The sequence below is a fragment of the Crocuta crocuta genome, unplaced genomic scaffold (genome assembly GCF_008692635.1).
Source record: "Crocuta crocuta isolate KB4526 unplaced genomic scaffold, BGI_CrCroc_1.0 scaffold645, whole genome shotgun sequence".
Taxonomy (NCBI): domain Eukaryota; kingdom Metazoa; phylum Chordata; class Mammalia; order Carnivora; family Hyaenidae; genus Crocuta; species Crocuta crocuta.
Genome location: NW_027530190.1, coordinates 2,197,691 through 2,219,077, shown reverse-complemented (window position 1 = coordinate 2,219,077; position 21,387 = coordinate 2,197,691). Strand labels below are relative to the sequence as shown.

General features: G+C 39.5%; 1 protein-coding gene and 1 long non-coding RNA gene across 2 annotated transcripts in view; one reads left to right on the top strand and one right to left on the bottom strand.

Moving 5' to 3' along the window:
- ELL2 (elongation factor for RNA polymerase II 2) overlaps positions 1 to 479 on the bottom strand; it is a 68,468-nt gene extending 67,989 nt beyond the window's left edge. The window contains exons 1-2 of the mRNA XM_077765195.1: positions 471 to 479; positions 176 to 331 (exon numbers count right to left, since the gene is read on the bottom strand). Of these exons, the coding sequence (XP_077621321.1) occupies positions 176 to 331; positions 471 to 479 (165 nt within the window). The remainder of the gene's footprint in view (positions 1 to 175; positions 332 to 470) is intronic.
- Positions 480 to 772: 293 nt separating this feature from the next.
- Positions 773 to 21,387, top strand: part of LOC144232368 (uncharacterized) — a 107,110-nt gene continuing 86,495 nt past the window's right edge. The window contains exons 1-2 of the long non-coding RNA XR_013335374.1: positions 773 to 816; positions 21,098 to 21,163. This is a non-coding gene — a long non-coding RNA (uncharacterized LOC144232368). The remainder of the gene's footprint in view (positions 817 to 21,097; positions 21,164 to 21,387) is intronic.

The window sequence follows — 21,387 nt, the reverse complement described above, 5'->3', positions numbered from 1 at the left end:
AGCCACCCTGCCCGGCCCTGCCCAGCCGGCCGCCGCGGACGCTGACGGCAGTTGAGGCGAGCCACTGCTCCGCGGCCCCGCGCCGGTTGCTCGGAGCCCAGGGTGGCGCCACCGGGAGGCGACGGGCGCCCTCTCGCTTCCTTAGCCCTGCCGGTTAGCCGGCCAGCCCACTCACCTTGTGGCTCTGGTAGGTCTCGAGCGCCCGGATCGCCGTCTCGGTGAGCTTCACATGCAGTACGGTGATGTTGTCTTGTCCCAGCCGTCCGCACGACAGCCCATAGCGCTGCTCCTCCCGCAGGCCCGCTGCCCCCCCNTGCCGCCGCCGCCACAGCTACGGCCATCCCGCTGCTGACGTACTGTCATATACTGCGCGCAGCCAGACCTCGGGCTGCCACCGCCGCCACCCGCCCCACCCTCCGGCCCGCGCCCCGCCCCGGGTTCGTCTCATTGGCCCTCTTCCCTCACAGAACCGCCTTCATTGGCCGTCCTCCACTCTCACGGGGGCGTGGCCCAAAGTCGCTGGAGTTTTGCTCCCGGGACGGGACGTCCGAGGTGAGCGGCTGACGTCAAGGTGACGCGCCAATTTAATCACATGTGACGTCACATTTGGTCCTCTTGGCTCGCCGGCTGCGATTGGTCAGGCTGCCTTTGGGGATCCCTTGGTAATTGGGTGTTCGGGTTGCTTGGTCTGTTAACCTAAAGTCGGAGCCCCGCCCCTTGGGAGGTGGTAGTGGAGAGTCGGAGGAGTACTAGAATCTCCTCCTCCCCCGGTGGTCCTTTAAGAGGAAGACCCCCCCACCCCAAATGTGTGGCCAAGTAAGGTCTTCGTCCCCCGACGGTTGCGGAAACTTGTGGACCTTTGTGTGTGCGTGTGAGGGAGGGAAAAGTAGGCGGGGTCACTGGAGAGCGTCTTCTCAAAACTCAGTTTAGTGCTGTTGAGCAGATGGAATTGGGGAGAACGGCCTTCTTCATTTCACCATGACTTTGAAATTAGTGAATCGACCCTAGGATTTAGGAGTTGTGCTAGTTTATGTAGGGCACCTTGTTTACAACACCATCCCTAAGGCTTAAGTGTCTTTGGTGTGGTGGGCACAGTATTATAGAAAATTGAACTTCTAGTTCTTTCCCACTTTATGCCCGGTTCAGATCCCAGAGGAACATATACCGCTTCTCTGGAACTCGCCATAGGGACAGGGTTGTGCCTTTTAATGGAATTTGGAGTATCTACTTTCAAAGACCATTTAAAGTAGACCTGGGCTTGAGCTAAATAAAAAGAAACATCTACACCTGTCATTTTTCGGTTGTGTTTGAACCCTGTACATTTTATTACACAGGGATGTGGGAAAACCTAGCTAGGGCGTAAGCAATTGGAGGTTAAGTAGAGGAGCTGGGGGTGTGAGGGTGTGCGGAGGCTGGGCATACTTTCCATTCCTTGCGATACTCCGTGTGTGGGCGTGGCTAAAGTAGGGAGCCTAATGGAGAGCTGTCTCCAGGCTGTGTTTGGGTAGACTGACAGGCTTCCTATCTGAGAGCAAGAATTAATAGGGTGATTAGAAAAACTAGATAAAAAAAAAAAAAACATTGAAAGGATTCAAACCGTTAAAAGGCAGTGTAAAAAATTTACTTAAAAAAAAAGAGACAGCGGTTGTTTCCCTCAGGTTGTAAAACCTTGTTGCATTTTACAGGGATTCCCCAGAAAAAATTGGTAGGCATTTAAACAGTATTTTCCACTCTTTTAAATTGGATAGGGCTGTGATTTTCCCGAAAGATCCAAGTGGGAGTTTTTCATGATTCATCCCACCTCTGCCTCCCCCCTACCTAAATTAATCCCTACCCCAGCCTACAGGTACACTGCTTCTTGATTCAGACTCTCAAGCATTGAATGTGTATAAAATGAATTACAGAACTAATACTCCTTCCACAGAGTATAGATTAAGTGGAAACATCTGTATTAACGGTTGGTTACATCACAGGAGAGCATTTTTTAAATTGACTTAATTTCAATCCACTAGAATTGGCTTGCTGTTAAGACGTGATTAACGCTTGTTCAGTTTACTAAAGCATAAATTATCTTAAATTCATTGAATGAGAAATTAAGGCAATCACAAAAAAATAATTTTATATTTGAATTATTCTTTTCTTATGTTTCCTTTACTTTAATAGGGAAGGACTGACCACTTATCTAAAACCTTAATTATTGGGGGTGGGGGAGGGAGGAGGGAGGTGAGATGGAGAGATTTGACCAGAACAAGGAGAACCTGTATCTCACTACTTTTCTGGTGAAAGTGGGTAAATCCCCTCCCACATGTCATCTTGGCCTCTTGTTACTCAGAACTTCTGATGACACCCAGAAGGTGGTGGAGGATCAAGGGTAATTTTCACTGTATTTTCAAATGTCTGACCTGCAGCACCTTACTAGTAACTGATTTTCTTTTCTCAGTTGTGGTAGGAAAATTTTTCTCAACCCAGTTTAGTGGGAAACATAATCTTTCACTGTGTAATATGTTATTATAGTGAGTTATTGTTTGTTTATATTTTTCCCCTTTTGAGCTTTTCGACAAAAGAAGGAAGCAAAAAGCATGTACAAAGTAATATAGTAATCTAGTACTCTGTCTCTTCATTGCATAGTACTATTATGCCTACCTGAATCAGATGGGCAAGCTGATAAATGTAATTGATTTGGGGGAAGGGGAGTCTGATGACAGTTGCTCTTTGGGAAGTTTTCCAGTTTACTGATATTTTCTGTAGCATTCAGAGTAAATAATTAACAAATAATTATTGAATGCCAAGTAAGTGTAAAATGCTGTGGAGGATTTAAAAATTAAACTGCATAGTTTCGTATTTAAAGGATTTTCTCTTTAAATATGGCAAATGAGCCAATGCATTCAAAGCAAAGCAACTGAGAATTAGTAAATGCTAATTTGGGTGGTGGTGGTGATTAGCTCAAAAATTCAACGACAGAAGTCTGGAGGCAGTGGAATTTGAATCTCTCTATAGGGCTAAGTAGATTCTAGATTAGAAGACCTGGTATAGATGGGGAGAGGCCAACTAAAAATTATCTTAATGATCATTCTAGTTGAACCCATTCATATTATGAGTGAGGAAACTAAGACATTGTTTATTCAAATACAACCTGCTCAACCTATTAAAACCAGGAAAGGTTGGTCTGAATCGGCTTTTCTAGTTACTGTATACATTAAGGAGGTCTTTGGAATTAATGACTGAGAAGAAATAAGTCTTATATGATGATTTAGTGCAAGGAAAATGCAAAAAAGAAGTAAACTGATGTAGAGCCTTCTTCATTTGTGGTATTTAGTGTACAAAATGGAAAAAGGTCTGGGGGCCTGGGGGCCTGAGTCGGTTAAGTTTCCGACTTCAGCTTAGGTCATGATCTCGGAGTTTGAGAGTTTGAGCCCAGCTTTGGGCTCTGTGCTGACAGCTCTGAGCCTGGAGCCTGCTTTGGATTCTGTGTCTCTTTCTCTCCACCCCTTGCCCACTCACACCCTGTCTCGGTCTCTCTCTCTCTCAAAAACAAACATTAAAAAAAGATTTTTTTTCAAAATGTAAAAAGGACTGTGAACATCAAAGTGTTTCCTGGTCCTCAAATGCTAGGATTGCCATGTATTTAATGACCATTTGTCACTTCTCTGTTGGAGCTGAGCTTGCCAGTTCAGATGCCTTCAGGGATTATTAGGTAGACAAGATAAATGAAGTGGGCCACACAGTGCCACAAGGACTGAAGGTGCTGGACTGTGGTTGAGCTAGGGGGGTTGAAAGAGTTGAGCAGTTTCCTAGTCTAACTGAGTTTTGCAAAGTGAACATAAAGGGGCCCAGTGTTGTCCAATTTTTTAAAGAAAAGCTGAACATCTCAGATTTTTATGTGAGCTTTCTGATTTCTACTTGTTGGCACCTACCTGAAATTTTCCATAAGCATTTTGTGGACGTTAAAAAAAACCCTTTGGGCCTCAGGTCACCCACAGCTTTCTAGTTTTCAACCTCTGCTTTAGTGATTTCCAGCACACAAGGCCATTCTTTCTTATACCTGTCTTGGTAGTTTTATGAGTGTTTCTTAAATGTACCTATAAAAAAATTCCTGCTAATGTCATACTATAATGCATTGGCTTCTGTTAGGAAAAGAGAACACAGAACCTTATAGAATTACAGCAGAGCAGCTCTCTGGAAGAAGAATTAGAAGGTGGAAATTCTTTCCCCATGGAATTCTCTCCCCCTGATGCCTCCTGTCCCCATTATGTTTGACCTTTTACCATTACTCTGCTGTCCTTTCAGGGACTTGCCTAGTTCTGTGCAAAAAGTCTCTTCCTATCCTTAGACAGAAGTGAAGTAGGAGCCTGATGGCTTTAAAAGAAATTCACTAAATATTTATGGAGAAAGTGAAGTACCTACAGGAGGGACGTAAATATTTGTTGCCTAAACACAGATTTTACACTAAATAATTATAATATCACATGTTAGTATTTACTACTACCTTCCATTTAAGTGTAAGAAATGTCACATTGTGTTGCTTATCATCATCATATAATCATCATTATCATTGCTAAATCTGGCTCTGAGCCCCCAATCTCACTGTGTGGTAGAACAATAAGTCCACAGGTGTAACAAAGGTCCCAGAATATGTGGGAAGACTGTCTGGTCTATGTCTATCACTGCTGGTGCAATTCATCAGAAGCTCAAGAATTTCCCTTTAGGAAGGGTTTGTGATTGGGTATTATCTATATGGAAGGAATCAGATACCCTGAATTGAAACTGGGCTTATGTAGCAAACTTACTGGTTATACTTAGATTGTATATTTGTTTGACAGTTGGATTGAGGGTGGCACTGATGGAAATTATAAAAAGGGAGACAGAAACTCTCCCTAACTGCTGCTTGGCACAAAACATATATGATGATGGTCCGCATAATTTCCTGGAAGGTATAGTGCATCTGGGAACCTTGCTGAGACTGGCAACTTTGGGGGACCAAGCCTAACCTCCTTCTCCAGGTGTGGTCTTTCTAGAGGAGCTGAAAGGACAGGGGACTTGGGTTGTAATCTTCCTGGAATTGTCAGCCTTTGCCCTTCCTGATCCTGGGGGAAGCTATCCAAGCTCTAGACTTCTACCTCTATACTCTCCAAGTCTCTAAAGTCTTTTCCTTCTCTTAGGACAATCTGGTTCTATTAAAAGTTGTGATGTGGGAGTGAGGAAAGTACCCCCCCACACACACACACTCACACATTTTTATGCTCCCCTCAAGTTCACATCCCATCTTTCCTCTTGGTGGAACTGAGTAGAGAAGGCTAGATGGGCAAAGCTATCACTCATTCATTCAGATATACCAAAATCACAACTCTGGCTTCCTGAGATGGCGATGCCTGGTATTCACTAACACCTATTTGGCTTGCTTTGCCTCATTTGTTGCTTGCCTTTCCCCACTTGAAAAGCAGTCTCAAGGAAGTTGTCTGTTCTTTGGAAGCAAAAGACTCAGATTCAATTCTCCTGCACACCAACAAAGTTCTCTCCTCCCATACTGATTGAGAAACCTGTCCTGTCCATACAGTTACACACTATAGTGACCAAATTGTCCCTTTCTTGTACATAAAAATGGTTTTCATAGCTTTTCAGTGTAATGCCAGGTGCCATGAAAGGTGTCAGATAAGCTCTGAGAAGGGTAAGGGTGCTAAAGACCTTGCAATTCTTATAATTTCCATGTTGTTTTGTACTAAAAAGGAACACAAATGTATATCTGAATAAACTGAAGAGGTAGAAAGACCAGAGGTGGCAAAACTCTTTAGCTTTTCACATTTTTTTTTTATGTTTTATTTATTTCTGAGAGAGAGAGAGAGAGAGAGAGGGACAGCATGAGCAGGGGAGGATCAGAGAGAGGGAGGCAGAATCAGAAACAGGCTCCAGGCTCTGAGCTAGCTGTCAGTACAGAACCCGACATGGGACTCGAACCCACGAACTGTGAGATCATGACCTGAGCCAAAGTCGGGTGCTTAACTGACTGAGCCACCCAGGCACCCCAGCTTTTCACTTTTAAACATGCTATTAGTGAGACAGATACCATCAATATGAAGAACAATATTGATGATTAATAATAGCTTATTTTTTTAAGAGTTTGATTTTAAGTAATCTCTACACTCAAAACTTGAATTCACAGCCCTGAGATCAAGAGCCATATGCTCCACCAACTGAGCCAGTCAGGCCCTCCTGTAATAGCTTATTCTTGATGGAATTTTACAGTGTAAAAGCAACAAAGTTACATTGTCTTTCTGAATTCTCTCCCTATTCTGTAGCCATTGTTTTATATATTCATTTGACTTTTGAGGTACGTGAGACTCAGAGATGCTGTTGGTTTTGTTGTTGGTCTTGAAAGTAAAACTAAGTCATTTGAATTACCCACTCCCCCCCCCACACAAACATCAAATATCATATTAAATAGTAATATGGCAAATAAAGTGACCAATTTGTCTTAGTTTATTATAGTTAGCTTATTGACTTTAATGAGATTTATGAAAACTAATTCTATTTTTATGTTCAGCATAAATAATTTGTGATGTATTGGAACCTCAGTATAATAAATATGCATAGTGTGTGAATGCCCATTTGAAAATACTCCTATTATAATTCTAAATTGTAAAGATTTACAGTTCTTATATCTTTGTTTTTATTGCATGTTGTTCCTATCTATGATTTATTTGATAATGAGTCTTTGTTGAAAAGCACAATCCCCAATAATATCACTGTCCCATGAGAAAATGATACTTTATGACCTGGTTTCTAGAACATATTATGGCAAAAAGTACAGAATAAATATATCACACATATGAACACAGAAGGCTTTTTGTTTCTACTTACAGAGTTAGAATTGCAGCTGCCTTGATTCCATTTTGTTTTCAATCAAGTATCGTATTTATGATCTTTGATCTTTTGATCTGTTGTGGCCTACTATTTTGGAAGCTTTTGCTGTTGCTTTGGATTTTGGAAATTTAAGAGTCAACATGGCCCTTAAGGGATAAAATATTTACAAAATTAGAAACGAAGCAGTATAGTCTAATACAGCATCCAAGGTATGAAGATGAGTGTTATTAGATGAGAAGTACCATACAGGCACTAATTCAGTGGTGTAGGGAGTTCTGGATTGCTAGAACATATTCAGCCTAGGGTGTTGGGAAAGACTTAATGGAAGAGTTAGCTTTGGAACATCAGAGATTTATAGTTGTGATAATGAGAGTACTGAAACATTCTAAATGTAGGGATCTTAAGAGTACTGGTTTGCTACCACAAGGTGTTTTGGTGAAAGATTGTAATCTGGTTTAACTGGCATATGGGGCACATGAAAGTGATTGTGACAGATGGAGATAGAAAGATGGGTTGAACATAGATTGTGAAAAGAGTTTTCAACACTGGATTAAGTAGTATGGACTTTTATCTGTGACCATTGGGGAATTGTTGGCATCTTCTGACCAGAAAGTAATATAGTCTAGTCCATAGGTTACAACAATTCAGATGATAGCAGTATGACTAATGAATTGGAATGGGGGAATACTGGAAAAAGGAACCGGAATTAGAAAGGCAAAAGGTAATGATGCCTGTGCTAGGATATTGATAATGAGAACAGAGAAGAGAAGAAGGATATGAAAAACTCTCTGAAGGCAGAATTGACTGATGTGACAGCTTTATTTGGGTATGAGTGGTGAGTGAACATGAGGAACCAAAAAAAAGTACTAGCTTCAAGTTTGTTTGTGAGAAGATAGTATTGATAGGAAAAGAAGTAAGGGAATCAGGAGGGGGAGCTGATTTAGGTTAGAGGTAGTGGTACTACATATGAGTGAAAATGTTCAGACATTTGGAAATGTGGGTCTTAGGCCTCAGAGTCAAACCCATTGAGATAATAGTAGGAGTCATATAACTGGACAAGTTTTCTGAGGGAGGTTTTGAGGAACGAGGAGGTGAAGAAAAAGAACTGGGGAGTATACCCAAACCATGCCTACCACAATGGCTGTAAGCCTCTTTCCCATTGAGAATCATGGCTATGATGGGCCACTGTTACTGACAGGAGTATTTTATACATAAGATATGTATGTATCCCTGTATATGTTTCCAAGATTTTTCCAGTAGTACTGTCAATCTCAGTCACTTGCATTCAAATATATCTTGGATTGGAACAAAAGGGGGTAGATAATTAACAGCTGCTTCTTAGGCATTGCATTTATTCAGGACACACCCATGGGAATGGGTTGATCTTGCACACTTTATCCATTGAATATGTTATATGACAGAAAGTAAGTGTTGTAGGCAGTAATGGGAGAGCCTGAAGACACATTGATCTGAAATGTATAGGGAACACGAGATTATTGGGGAGAGAGTAAGCAGAGGTGGCTTTATACCATTTGGAAGTTTGAAATAGGGTACTATCAGTGGAAATAATGACAGTGTGAAGCTGAAATGATAATTTGCAAAAAGAATCTAGTAAGAAATTCATTGCCATTGGTGGTAGCCACATACTTATTGAATATATTTCATTGGGTGTATATTGTACTTAAAGTGATAATGCCCCCCCCCATTTAGTTGTCATAGCAAATTAATTTTAACGATAACTTATTAACAGAAACATTTTTGTTTTGTGTTGGTGATCTTGAAAGCAGGGCCATTAAAATTAAGAATAAGATGAGTTGCTCTCTGTTTCTGATTCTGTCCTTGTAAACTTTACCTTGAATAAATCACTTTCTTATGTGTAACATGATTTAGGTGATTTAAATACTTTGGGTATTTGAATTGTGATTTCTCTTCAATATTTCTCAAGTGAGCCAACATTAAAAAAAAATGTAAAAGGTGTAAAGTATGATATGATATACCTGCCAAAAAGTTTTAGCCTCTATCTGGGATATTCACATTTCTTAAAAACAACAACTGTCCAGAATGTTAATGATTTGTTTACTCTGACTCCTGGTGAAAATACTGGTACTGGAGTCAGCTGATTGTATCAAACTTCAATAGTTTAGAAAGCTAAGCAGCATGATGTAGCTTTGTCAAATGTTGACAAATTGTACATGGAGGAGTCTGTTCTATGTAATTTTGACTTGGTCAGTATCTTTGCTTCATTTTTAGATTCCTGAAACTCAGGGCGCCTGGGTGGCTTAGTCGGTTAAGCGGCTGATTTCCCGCATCGGGCTCTGTGCTGACAGCCAGCTCAGAGCCTGGAGCCTGTTTCAGATTCTGTGTCTCCCTCTCTCTCTGACCCTCACCTGCTCACGCTGTCTCTCTCTCTCTCTCTCTCTCTCTCTCTCTCCTAGAAATAAATAAAACATTAAAAAAAAAGTTGTCAAAAAGTTGTCATACTCTGTCCCTCTCTGTCTCAAAAATAAATAAACGTTAAAAGGAATTTTTTAGATTCCTGAAACTTTATTTTTTTAATTAAAAAATTTTTAAATGTTTTATTTATTTCTGAGAGAGAGAGAGAGACAGCATGAGAAGGGGAGGGTCAGAGAGAGGGAGACACAGAATCTGAAACAGGCTCCAGTCTCTGAGCTGTCAGCACAGAGCCTGATGTGGGGCTTGAACCCAGGAACCCTGAGATCACGACCTGAGCTGAAGTTGACGCTTAACTGACTGAACCACCCAGGTGCCCCAGATTCCTGAAACTTTAAAAGAAAGTTTTTATTTTGTGATTTAAAAATTAACCCTTTTTTTCTTTTACATACTCTAAGCATATAGGTTTTAACAGATCAATAGATGTTATTTTTTTAAACATTTGCCAAAAGAGAGAGAAACATGCCATTGGGAATTTACTTAAAAAATAGAAAATTTAAGGGTTTTGCAAATTTTTAGTTTGCAATGATAGATATCTCCAAAAGTTTACTGTAAAATATTCAAGTGTTAGTTCAGAATAAACTCTAAAGTTTATTTTTAATTTACTTACAGTAAAATTTAGTCTTTTTGTTTTATACATTAAACAAACAGGGCAGTTCTTTTACCCCAAAACACGACCTTGTGTTGTTCCTTTGTAGTCAGACCTTTGTTCTTCCCTCTTCTGACAACCACTGATGTGTTCTTTATCTCTATGGTTTTGCTTCTCTAGAATGTCAGATAAATGGACTCAGACAGATGTAGCCTTTTCAGTGTGACTTCTTGCACTTAGCATAACACATTTGAGATTCATCCATGTTGTTGCATGTATCTGTAGTTTGTTCCTTTTTATTACTGATTAATATTTCACTGTATGCATGCTCCACAGTTTTTAGCCACCGCTTGAAGAACATTTATTTGCGTGGTATCTAGTTTTTGGTGATTTGTAATAAAGCCACTATAAACATTCACAAATGGTTTTTATGTCAACATAAGTCTTACTTCTCTTGGGCAAATAAATACCTAAGAGTAGAATTAACTACATATAGTAGGTATATATTTACCTTTTAAGAAACTGCCAAACTGTTTTCCAGAGTGGCAGTACTGTTTTGCATTTGAGAGTTCTGGTTTCTCTGCATACTAACCAGCACTTGGTATTGTTAGTCTTTTGGTTTTAATTTTAGTCATTCTACAGGGTACATATTAGTATCACATTGTGGCTTAATTTGAATTTCCCTAATGACTAATGATGTAGAGTATCTTTTCATGTGCTTATTTACCATCCTCATATCTTCTTTGCTGAATTATCTTTTCAAATATTTGCTCCATTTTAAAAATTAGATTATTTTTATATGGTTGAGGTCTGAAGATTTTTTTTAATGTTTTTAATGTTCATTTTATTTTTGAGAGAGAGAGAGAAAGAGAGAGAGAGACAGAGTATGAGTGGGGGAGGGGTAGAGAAAGGGAGACACAGAATCTGAAGCAGGCTCCAGGCTCTGAGCTGTCAGTACAGAGCCCGATGTGGGGCTTGAACTCACGAACTGTGAGATCACAACCTGAGCAAAGTAGGTGCTTAACTGACTGAGCCACCCAGATGCCCCGAGGTCTGAAGATTCTTTATATGATTTGGATATAAGTTCTTTGGCAGATATGTGATTAGCAAATGTTTTGCCCCAGTCTGTGGCATATTTTAAATTCTTTTAACGTGTCTTCTGCAGGGGGACTTGGGTGGCTTAGTCACTTAAGTATCTGACTCTTGATTTCGGCTCAGGTCATGATATCACGGTTCATGAGTTTGAACCCTGGGTAGGGCTCTGCACTGACAGCGTGGAACCCGCTTGGGATTTTCTCTCTCTCTCTCTCTCTCTGCTCCTTCTCTGCTCATGCACATTTATTTTATCTCTCAAAATAAATAAAAAACTTTGAAAAACAAGTGTCTTATGCAAAGCTAAATGTGTCTTTTTATAGGGCAATTTTTAAAAAAATTTTTGATGAAGTCCAGTTTATCAATTTTTTATGGATAGTGCTTTGGTATTATATCTAAGAACTCTGCCTAGCTAAAAGTCACAGAAATTTTTGCATCTATTTTCCCTAAAGGTGTTACAGATTTACATTTACATTCACGTCTGTAGCCCATTTTGAGTTAATCTTTGTGTAAGATGTGAGGTATATGTCTAGGTCCTTTTTTTTTTTTTTTTGCATATAGATTTGTACAAAGTAGATGATCTTTTCTCTATTGAATTGCCTTTGCATATATGTCAAAATTAATTGATCATAGTATTTATGATATGGTTGTATTTCTGGACTCTCTATTCTTTATTGATCTATGTGTCTATCCTTTTGCTAAACACTGCACAATATAGCTTTATAGTAGAATTAACTTTCAAACATCTCTGCCAGAAAGAAACAAGTTCTCTGCAGCACACTAGTCAAATTCCTTTTCAATTTTCTTCCAAGAAAATGGATTATTTCTCAACAATTTTAATGTTGTCTATTTCATTTAGCTTACATATTGATTATAAATTCAGCATGGACTATGGTCATACTTTTTTAAATTTTATTTTTATTTTTTTTTAGTTTATTTATTTTATTTTCCAGACAGAAAGAGACAGAGCATGAGCGGGGGAGGGAGAGAGAGAGGGGGAGACACAGAATCTGAAACAGGCTCCAGGCTCTGAGCTGTCAGCACAGAACCCGATGCAGGGCTCGAACCCACAAACTGTGAGATCGTGACCTGAGCTGAAGTCGGACGCTTAACCAACCGAGCCACCCAGGCGCCCCTTCTAGGTGCTGTTTTCATTTTCTAAATTTTTTATAGTGGTCATACTTATACCCCTTCCATCAATAGAAAAAGATCTCTGTGGACTATGGCATTCAATTATGGCATTCTCTGCATCACAAACTGCAAGATTTTTCAAAAGAACCATTTTCTCTGCTACTCATCCACAGAAGTTCCCCTGATGGGCTTCTCCTCCTCTTACAGGCCCACCACCCAGCCTGAGCTGCTTGGACACCCTAACCGCCCTTGGCAGCCAGCTTCCTGTCTGGTGGAGTGGCGGTTGGTAGAAACCAGCTGTTATGATTCATTCCATTTAAGATTTCTGCCTTTTGAGAAGTGACATTAATAGAGCCAGGCTGAATGATGTCTGATTGAGAGAATTTTATGAAAGAGGTTTGATTTCTGGTGCCTCAGCAATTGAACTTTTTATTTTTTAACAGGCACCTTCCAGTTTCCAGGGTATGTATGAGCTCAGTTAGATACATAAATGGTGTTTTCATCAAGTCTTTGTACCAGCTGTTAGTTCTTCCTGAGAAACAAACAGGCTTAGAAAATCCTGTAGAAAAGTTCTTGTATTACCAATTCTTTAATAGTTGTATACGCTTTTAGACTTCTGATATTCCCCAAAAGGCAAAAAATTCTCTGCCCAAGGTCTTAATTGTTACATTTTGGATTTGGTGAAAGAATTCTCAGGTGCCTAAGGGGATAACCTCACATACCATGAGGATATGACTTTTCTCTTGGAATGCTGAAGCCAATTTCATGCCCCCTCACTTTTTTCGGGTCATTTTGTTAGCTCTGATGCACTTAAGAATATTATTTAAAAGTGGAATATTTGTTAGGAGGTTGAAGAAATTTGTAACCATAGGGACAAGTTTTTGTGCTAGTAGGTCAGTAAATACACTGAAACCAACAATAAAATAAAAATAAATTGTAAAATACTGATAAAGGAAAAGTGCACTAGATTTTATGAGTTACCTAAAATTAACATCATTTCACTTTTGGGAATATGTGAGAAAATGGTAATGAAAGAGAAATACAGTGATAAACTTGGGGAACATAACAATTGTGGTACCACTTGTGTGCAGGGAGTGGGAAAGAAAGCCTGGTACTGCAGCCTGGTACAGGATGCTCAGATTTCTGTAGCAGTGCTGTGCTGCATCTATACTATATGCTGAATCATGCACCCAAAGATGAAAAAGTAAAATTGTGGCTGGAATTTTTCTAATGGTTTCCTATAGCCAGTTAAAGTTCTGCTAGAGGTAGAACATTTTTGTAACATTTGGTAGTAACAAGTGATTTTTAGCTTTGGATCGGTGATACCCTCGGGCAGAAGTTATCAAACTTTAGTGTACATAAGAATCCCCTGGGGAACTCATTATAACTTAGGTCCCTTGGCTCTAGCCCTTAAAGGTTTGATTTAGTAGGTCTGGGGAGTGGACAAGAATCTGCATTTTAACAACAACCTCACTCTATTTGCTACTCTGAGTCATCTCTCAAGAAGTTGCAAAATTCCCCTAGGAAAAAGTATTGTTCCTCAACTGAAGTTTTAAAATACTGTTTCACATAGCATAGTAGGTGTCGTGAAACTTAATGACTGAGCTTCAGAGTTCCAAAGAGGTTAGCAATAACTAGTTTAGATTCCCCAGGTGTGAGCTAAGATAAAACATACAGTGAATAGTATACATAGACTTAAGTTAGATTTCTTTCAATTAGGAATTATTACTTACACAGGTTCCATTTCCAGGTCATCTGTGCCTCCATAGAAGATATTATATAAGAGAGGTAGAACAGGCATAGATACCTAGGGAATTTCACAAGGTTCTTTATAATCATTTATTGCCTACTGTGCCCTTAATGATGTTAGTCAGGATCCCATTAAATTAGCTGTGAATATACTAATTGGTCCCTTTACAATAGCTAGGGGGTGTCAATTCCTGTGGCTCCACCCCATTCTAGCCATGTTGGAGACAAGGTAGAATTGTTGCCTATGTAAGGGCTCTTTTCTTTCTGGGGACGAGGCACCTGTAGGCCAAGAGAGATTTCTTAAAACACAGCAGGCATCCCTAGAGAATCCTCCTCTAATTCAGACAGGCACCTATGACCTACTTTTAAAAGGAATTTGAAAATCTCATCAAACATAAGCCATCAAAATCCAGATTCTCTACCAGTATTCTGTAGACCTAGCATGGCATCGTTTCCATCTGCCCATACCAACAGCTCAGCTGTATTTTGGACAAGGCTTTGTTTGTTTTTTTCTTCCTTTGTTGGTAAAATTTTACTTAGGTAAAATGGAGCATTTCTAGTATCTGGATTCAAAGCAACTGTACAAACAAATACAATACGATGTAAGTTGTTTTCTTCTGTATATAAGAAGGGAATCAAATTTGCTAACTTGGTACTCAAATTCAGACAACTACTGCAGTTACAAAATTAAAACACCGAAGCCAGAGCTTATTTCTCCTTACTTTGAAGCCCAGAGCTTGTGGTTTATAAATGTAACTGGCTTATATGAACCTTTTTTTTACCTTTTCAAAGCAAAACTTTGACAAGGCAAAGCATTTCACAGAATCTTCCAGAGTTGAAAGGTACTTTAAAGAATATCCAGTCCCATCTCTTACTTAATTTTTGAACCTTATGTTGCTTCTACTTTAACTCTCCCACTTTTTCTTAAATGGAAGTTTCCTACTCATATGCGTTTCTAGTCACCATGAGATTGTATTAATAATTGTGTTTAGCTTCTTGAGGAGGAAGACTTCATTTTGCACAGTTGGCCTAAATAAATATTTCTGAGTTTGATCAATAGGTTGGCAGGTGGGTTTTTTTTCATTCCCTACTTTCCTAGTGCATAGGTTTGGCTGCCACATTTGCTCAGTTCAGATCCTTGCCCTGTCTCTTGCCAGGTGTACGACCTTTGACAAGTTACTTAACCTCTCTATAGTTTTCTTTTCTGTAAAATGGACTTCGATAAATGATAGCATTATCCTGATCACTACCAGCAGACCTTGTGGTCTGAATTGTAATCATTTCAGGGTATGTTTTACAAGATTTCTGTCATCTCTTCTATTTGCACTGGTACCTTTAGCGAACCCAAAATCAGTGTGAATTTTCTGCAGCTATTAATTTCTGGGTATATCTTGTTCAGTAGAATTCTGCAATACAAAGAATTGCAAGGTAGTGCCCTAGGCTCTGGGAAGATGCTGGAAGGGTTGTGAGATTGTGTAACAACACTGGCTGTGATGCAGCCTGATTTGATCCTAGATCTGCCCCTTTCTTCACTTTACCTTACAAGCATCAATTCCTTATAAGTGAAATGGAGATGACAAAGAGTACTCTTGGCATGAGGTGTAGCATTAAATGATTTAACATATGTAACAGCACTCAGAATGATGACAAGTACATAAAATAGATAGCACGCCCAAAGCTCTGTCCTGAAATTCTGATTAAATTGAGCCGGGGTGGGGCTCAGGCATCTGTACATGTAGAAAGGCTCTGGGGGACTCTAATGTGTAGTGAGGACTGACAGCCACTGGACTAGTTGATTCTCAGAGACTAGCCTAATTAGCAGTGGTACAGGCTTACATGCTTATGTTTCTTGTCCTTTCGTAGTTTAAGTTCTGTCTAGAAAATAAGGTAAGAAAACAGAAGTTACTTGAAAGCTACTGAAAGTATGAAAAATCAACAGTTACAATTATTTAGTGTTTACATACTAGATACACTTTATTAGGATAAATTCCTCATGATTGTAAGTCAAGTCGCAACTGTAATGAGTTTTTAGGCTGCTTCAACTCACCGTCCTACAACATAATATGGAAGTCACTGGTTTAAAAAGAAAAGCAAACTTCATGATTTACTTAACAAAGTCAAAGTATGTAGGCTCATGTAGAGCAGAGGAGCAAAGTAATTGGGCGTTTAGAGTCTGATATGTTATAATGAATTGGGTTATCAGATGGTGACTTAATTAGGCTATTGAATGAATTAACACCCCTTAAATGTGAGAAGTTCACACTTAGCTTTCTCACTTCTGTCAGTGAGCTGGTGGCAGTATCCAAAAGATCAAGGTACATTTCTGGAAAAAAAAAAAAAATCCAAGTGGTTCCTATTACCAAATAGTGAATTTCAGAAGTGTTAGGGCCCTATCGTGTAATGGTGATAATGTCCCCTGTAGTATTCACTGCAGACAAACTGAGAAAATACAGAGAAATAGAAAGAAAAAGAAAATTGAAACCACCAGTAATCTGATGCCCTAAAACAACCACTACTAAGAACTTTATATAGCTCTTCCTAGCCATACTTGTATTTATTTATGAGATTCAAACTGGGATTATGCTACAAATAAAATTTTGTATATATCCCATTAAACAAATTCACTGAGAGCATCTTTCCAGACGTAAAAAGTAAAGAGTAAAGTACTTTTAAAGAGTAAAAATACTCTTTGGGGCGTCTGGGTGGCTTAGTCGGTTAAGCGTCCGACTTTCGCTTGGGTCATGATCTCGCAGTTCGTGGGTTCGAGCCCCGCGTTGGGCTCTGTGCTGACTGCCAGCTCGGAGCCTGGAGCCTGTTTCAGTCTGTGACTCCCTCTCTCTCTGACCCTCCCCTGCTCACACTGTCTCTCTCTCTCTCCTAGAAATAAATAAAAATATTTAAAAAAAAAGTAAAAATACTCTTTAAACTTTGCTTTCTCCTTAGTTATGAATGAGATATACTCCATAATATTATTAGTTCAAGATAAAGAACTTAAGTAAAAGGAGGATGATACTGCCCAGAGTAGAGAAAGAAGACAATGAAGAATGATGTGTTTTATTACCGAATATCACTTTTTTATTCATTAATAAATAAAGGAAAGTGCTTCCTTCATTTATTCCTTCAGAGGAAAGTGCTTTAAGTTCACTAGTGGTATTTTTGGAAGTGGCTCAATAAGTAACAATTCTATGAATGGATAAAGGAAGAGTTTAGCATATAGGAATTATAAATATAGTCCCTAAATCCTTAAATCATTTCTCTTTCTCTCTCCCCAAACTTATTCCAAAGACCACTTTTTTTTTGTCTATTCTGCCGTTTAGGAATTTTAATTTTTAAAAGTATAGGAAATGTTACAGTTGGTCGTATCTTTGTTTTCAAAATGTAGAAAATATGGAAGCGTACCTAGGTACTAGTATAAATACAAAGAATTAGGAGATATGTGCTTACAGTTCTTGGTGTTGGCTTATTTCCATGGTGGAAAGCCTCCTTTAAAGAGTGAGACAGGCAAAACATGTTGGTGAAGGATTCCTGGAACCATCTTGTAATGAAGGCTGTTTTTGGTACCCATTAGAGTTCACCATTGGGCCCATGCACCTGCCATGCAGATGCTGGCAGTTCATCTTTTGATTCCCAATAACCTCTGCAGTACTGACTGCATGATTTGTCAGGCCTAATGCAAAGTGAAAAAATGGAGCTCCTTCTTCAGAAAGCAAAAAAATTAAAATATAAAACTTTTCTTCCACTGTCTTTTTCTCTGTTTATAATGATGTTTTATTTATTTAATGCTTCATGTTCCTAGGCATGGGAACATTTGCCCAGCAAGTGCACATTCTCACAGAGTCCCATTCTGTGACTTAGCACACGTACCATCCACTGGGTTCTTGGATTCCCCTCGCACCAGCCCCTGCACTGGTCCGTGTCATGGCAGGAGGTGGGGAAGTCATGACAAGAATCTCCCTTTCACCTAGGCCTGACACCTGTGGAAACCCATGGTAGATGAGGGACCTCTGAAGGCAGTGCAACCCCCATGCTGGAACATGCTGGGTACCTGGGTCAGCAGTAGGTGAGAGACTTATCTTCCACGTAGAAGAGGAACAATGGCGCTACCAGTCTGGGATGTGAATGACTGCCATCAAACCTCCCTGAGCTGTCTCAGGGAGCAAGGGGGCCCATCTGTCTGTGCCCAGACCCCTGCAGGGACTGGAGACCAGCAGGATTGTTAGATGAGCACCTGGAGGAGTAGGGTCGCGACGTGCCAGGCAGCTGAGAACCCATCCCCATAAGGTGGGGAAGTGTGATGGTTGGTAAGCAGAGGCTCCAAGATCCCAGTTCATGGTCTTTGGTCTCTAGGACTTCACTTACAAAACTCAAACTCAAAGATAAAATTATTATTTAAAAAATTATTTATTTTGAGGGGCACCTGGGTGGCTCAGTCAGTTAAGCGTCCAACTTGGCTCAGGTCATGATCTCACGGTTTGTGGGTTCGAGCCCCGTTTTGGGTTCTGTGCTGACAGCCAGCTCAGAGCCTGGAGACTGCTTCAGATTCTGTGTCTCCCTCTCTCTCTGACCCTCCCCTGCTCACGCTGTCTCTCTCTCTCTCTCAGAAATAAAGAAAACATTTAAAAAATTAAAAAAATTTATTTTAAGAGAAAGAGAGGAGAGAGAGAGAGCACCCACAAGTCGGAGAGGGGGTGGTGAGAAGGAGAGACAGAATCCCAAGCAGCCTCTGTACCATCAGTGCTCAAATTCATGAACTCTGAGATCATTACCTGAGCTGAGATCAAGAGTATGACGCTTAACTGACTGTGTCACCCAACTGCCCCTCAAAGATAAAATTATTAAGAATTTCAAGGCAGAGTATGAACTTCATGTTGGAGGATGGTCCTTTGAGCTAATACCCTATGTGGCTGAAATGGCTGCATACCAGTGAATCAGATTCTGAGCTTCTGGAACAACCTTTCTGACATTGAAATGAAGAAATTATTTTTTTTTTGATAGAATGAAAAATACTTGAATATCACTTTTATTTCTTATCTAACAGTGCTTCTCAACTTTAAATCACATCATGTGAATCATATGTGAGTTCTCAGTGGATGCCATAGCTGGTCTAGGAACCACCCTTCTACACCTGCGTCCTTTAAAAACGTTTTATTTGGAAATTGTTATAGTCTCACAAGAAGTTATAAAAATAGTAGACTCCTGTGTACTTTTAACTCCCAATGGTGACATCTTATATGTAATACAAAGTGTGATATGACTATAATATCAAAACCAGGAAATTGACTTTGGTACTGTCAGATAACAAAAATAATATAATTTAGTAACAAGTTTGATGTCTTTTATTCAAGGGAAACCCATCCCTGGATTGGAGGGATACAGTGTCTCACAAACAGTGGAACACTGTTCCTGAGAGATTGTGGGTAAGAGCAAGTTTTATAGAATGTTAAGAGGCAAATGGAAGCAGGGCATGGTTGGCTAGGATGTTGGGGATTTCCTTGTAAGGTAAGAAGGTCCTGTTTTCTAGGCTAAGGTAAGCTAGCTAAAGCAGTCTCTGGAGGCTTGTCATTAGTGTACGTTAAGTTTCCTTGACAGGTGTTTCTTGCGAGAGTATGCTGACTTAGGTGTATTTTCATGACATAGGCTGGGTCACTGGGGTCTCCTCCATTTTGTGGGTCCTGATATACCTTTATCAGTACAGTATTGTTAACTAGACTATAAACCTGGTTCCACTTTTGTCATTTTTTACTTACATATATATTTGTGTGTGTGTGTGTGTGTGTACAGTTATAGGTAATTTCATTCCATGTATAGTTTTTTGTAACTACCACTGTGATAAGGATTTGGAACTGTNTCTCTCTCTCAGAAATAAAGAAAACATTTAAAAAATTAAAAAAATTTATTTTAAGAGAAAGAGAGGAGAGAGAGAGAGCACCCACAAGTCGGAGAGGGGGTGGTGAGAAGGAGAGACAGAATCCCAAGCAGCCTCTGTACCATCAGTGCTCAAATTCATGAACTCTGAGATCATTACCTGAGCTGAGATCAAGAGTATGACGCTTAACTGACTGTGTCACCCAACTGCCCCTCAAAGATAAAATTATTAAGAATTTCAAGGCAGAGTATGAACTTCATGTTGGAGGATGGTCCTTTGAGCTAATACCCTATGTGGCTGAAATGGCTGCATACCAGTGAATCAGATTCTGAGCTTCTGGAACAACCTTTCTGACATTGAAATGAAGAAATTATTTTTTTTTTGATAGAATGAAAAATACTTGAATATCACTTTTATTTCTTATCTAACAGTGCTTCTCAACTTTAAATCACATCATGTGAATCATATGTGAGTTCTCAGTGGATGCCATAGCTGGTCTAGGAACCACCCTTCTACACCTGCGTCCTTTAAAAACGTTTTATTTGGAAATTGTTATAGTCTCACAAGAAGTTATAAAAATAGTAGACTCCTGTGTACTTTTAACTCCCAATGGTGACATCTTATATGTAATACAAAGTGTGATATGACTATAATATCAAAACCAGGAAATTGACTTTGGTACTGTCAGATAACAAAAATAATATAATTTAGTAACAAGTTTGATGTCTTTTATTCAAGGGAAACCCATCCCTGGATTGGAGGGATACAGTGTCTCACAAACAGTGGAACACTGTTCCTGAGAGATTGTGGGTAAGAGCAAGTTTTATAGAATGTTAAGAGGCAAATGGAAGCAGGGCATGGTTGGCTAGGATGTTGGGGATTTCCTTGTAAGGTAAGAAGGTCCTGTTTTCTAGGCTAAGGTAAGCTAGCTAAAGCAGTCTCTGGAGGCTTGTCATTAGTGTACGTTAAGTTTCCTTGACAGGTGTTTCTTGCGAGAGTATGCTGACTTAGGTGTATTTTCATGACATAGGCTGGGCCACTGGGGTCTCCTCCATTTTGTGGGTCCTGATATACAAATTACCTTTATCAGTACAGTATTGTTAACTAGACTATAAACCTGGTTCCACTTTTGTCATTTTTTACTTACATATATATTTGTGTGTGTGTGTGTGTGTGTACAGTTATAGGTAATTTCATTCCATGTATAGTTTTTTGTAACTACCACTGTGATAAGGATTTGGAACTGTTGTATTACCAAGAAGAAATAATTTGTGGCTTCTCCCCCTCCCCCAAAGATGGCTATAACACATTGGGAATTCTTAATAATTCACACAGTAACAACGCCTGTTCTTTTCTCATAGTGAGAATTGTCCCCAGAATCCAGCAAACCATGAGCTTGACAGTTCGAAGCGCACTGAAGCAATAAGGTGAGATGAAACTTCAGAGGGAAAAATAATGTTGGTCATTGGAGGGAAGCATAACATTCTTCATCCTGGAGTGTGCCTTGTATGACCAAAGTCAAATGCAAATTTGGGAGAATCTTTTTTCTTAAAAGAGACATAAGGAAAATAAGAACCAGATATACCCAGGGGATCTCAAGGATTCAGTATGGAAATTGGTTATTATTAATTGATAATGACAAAGTAAGATG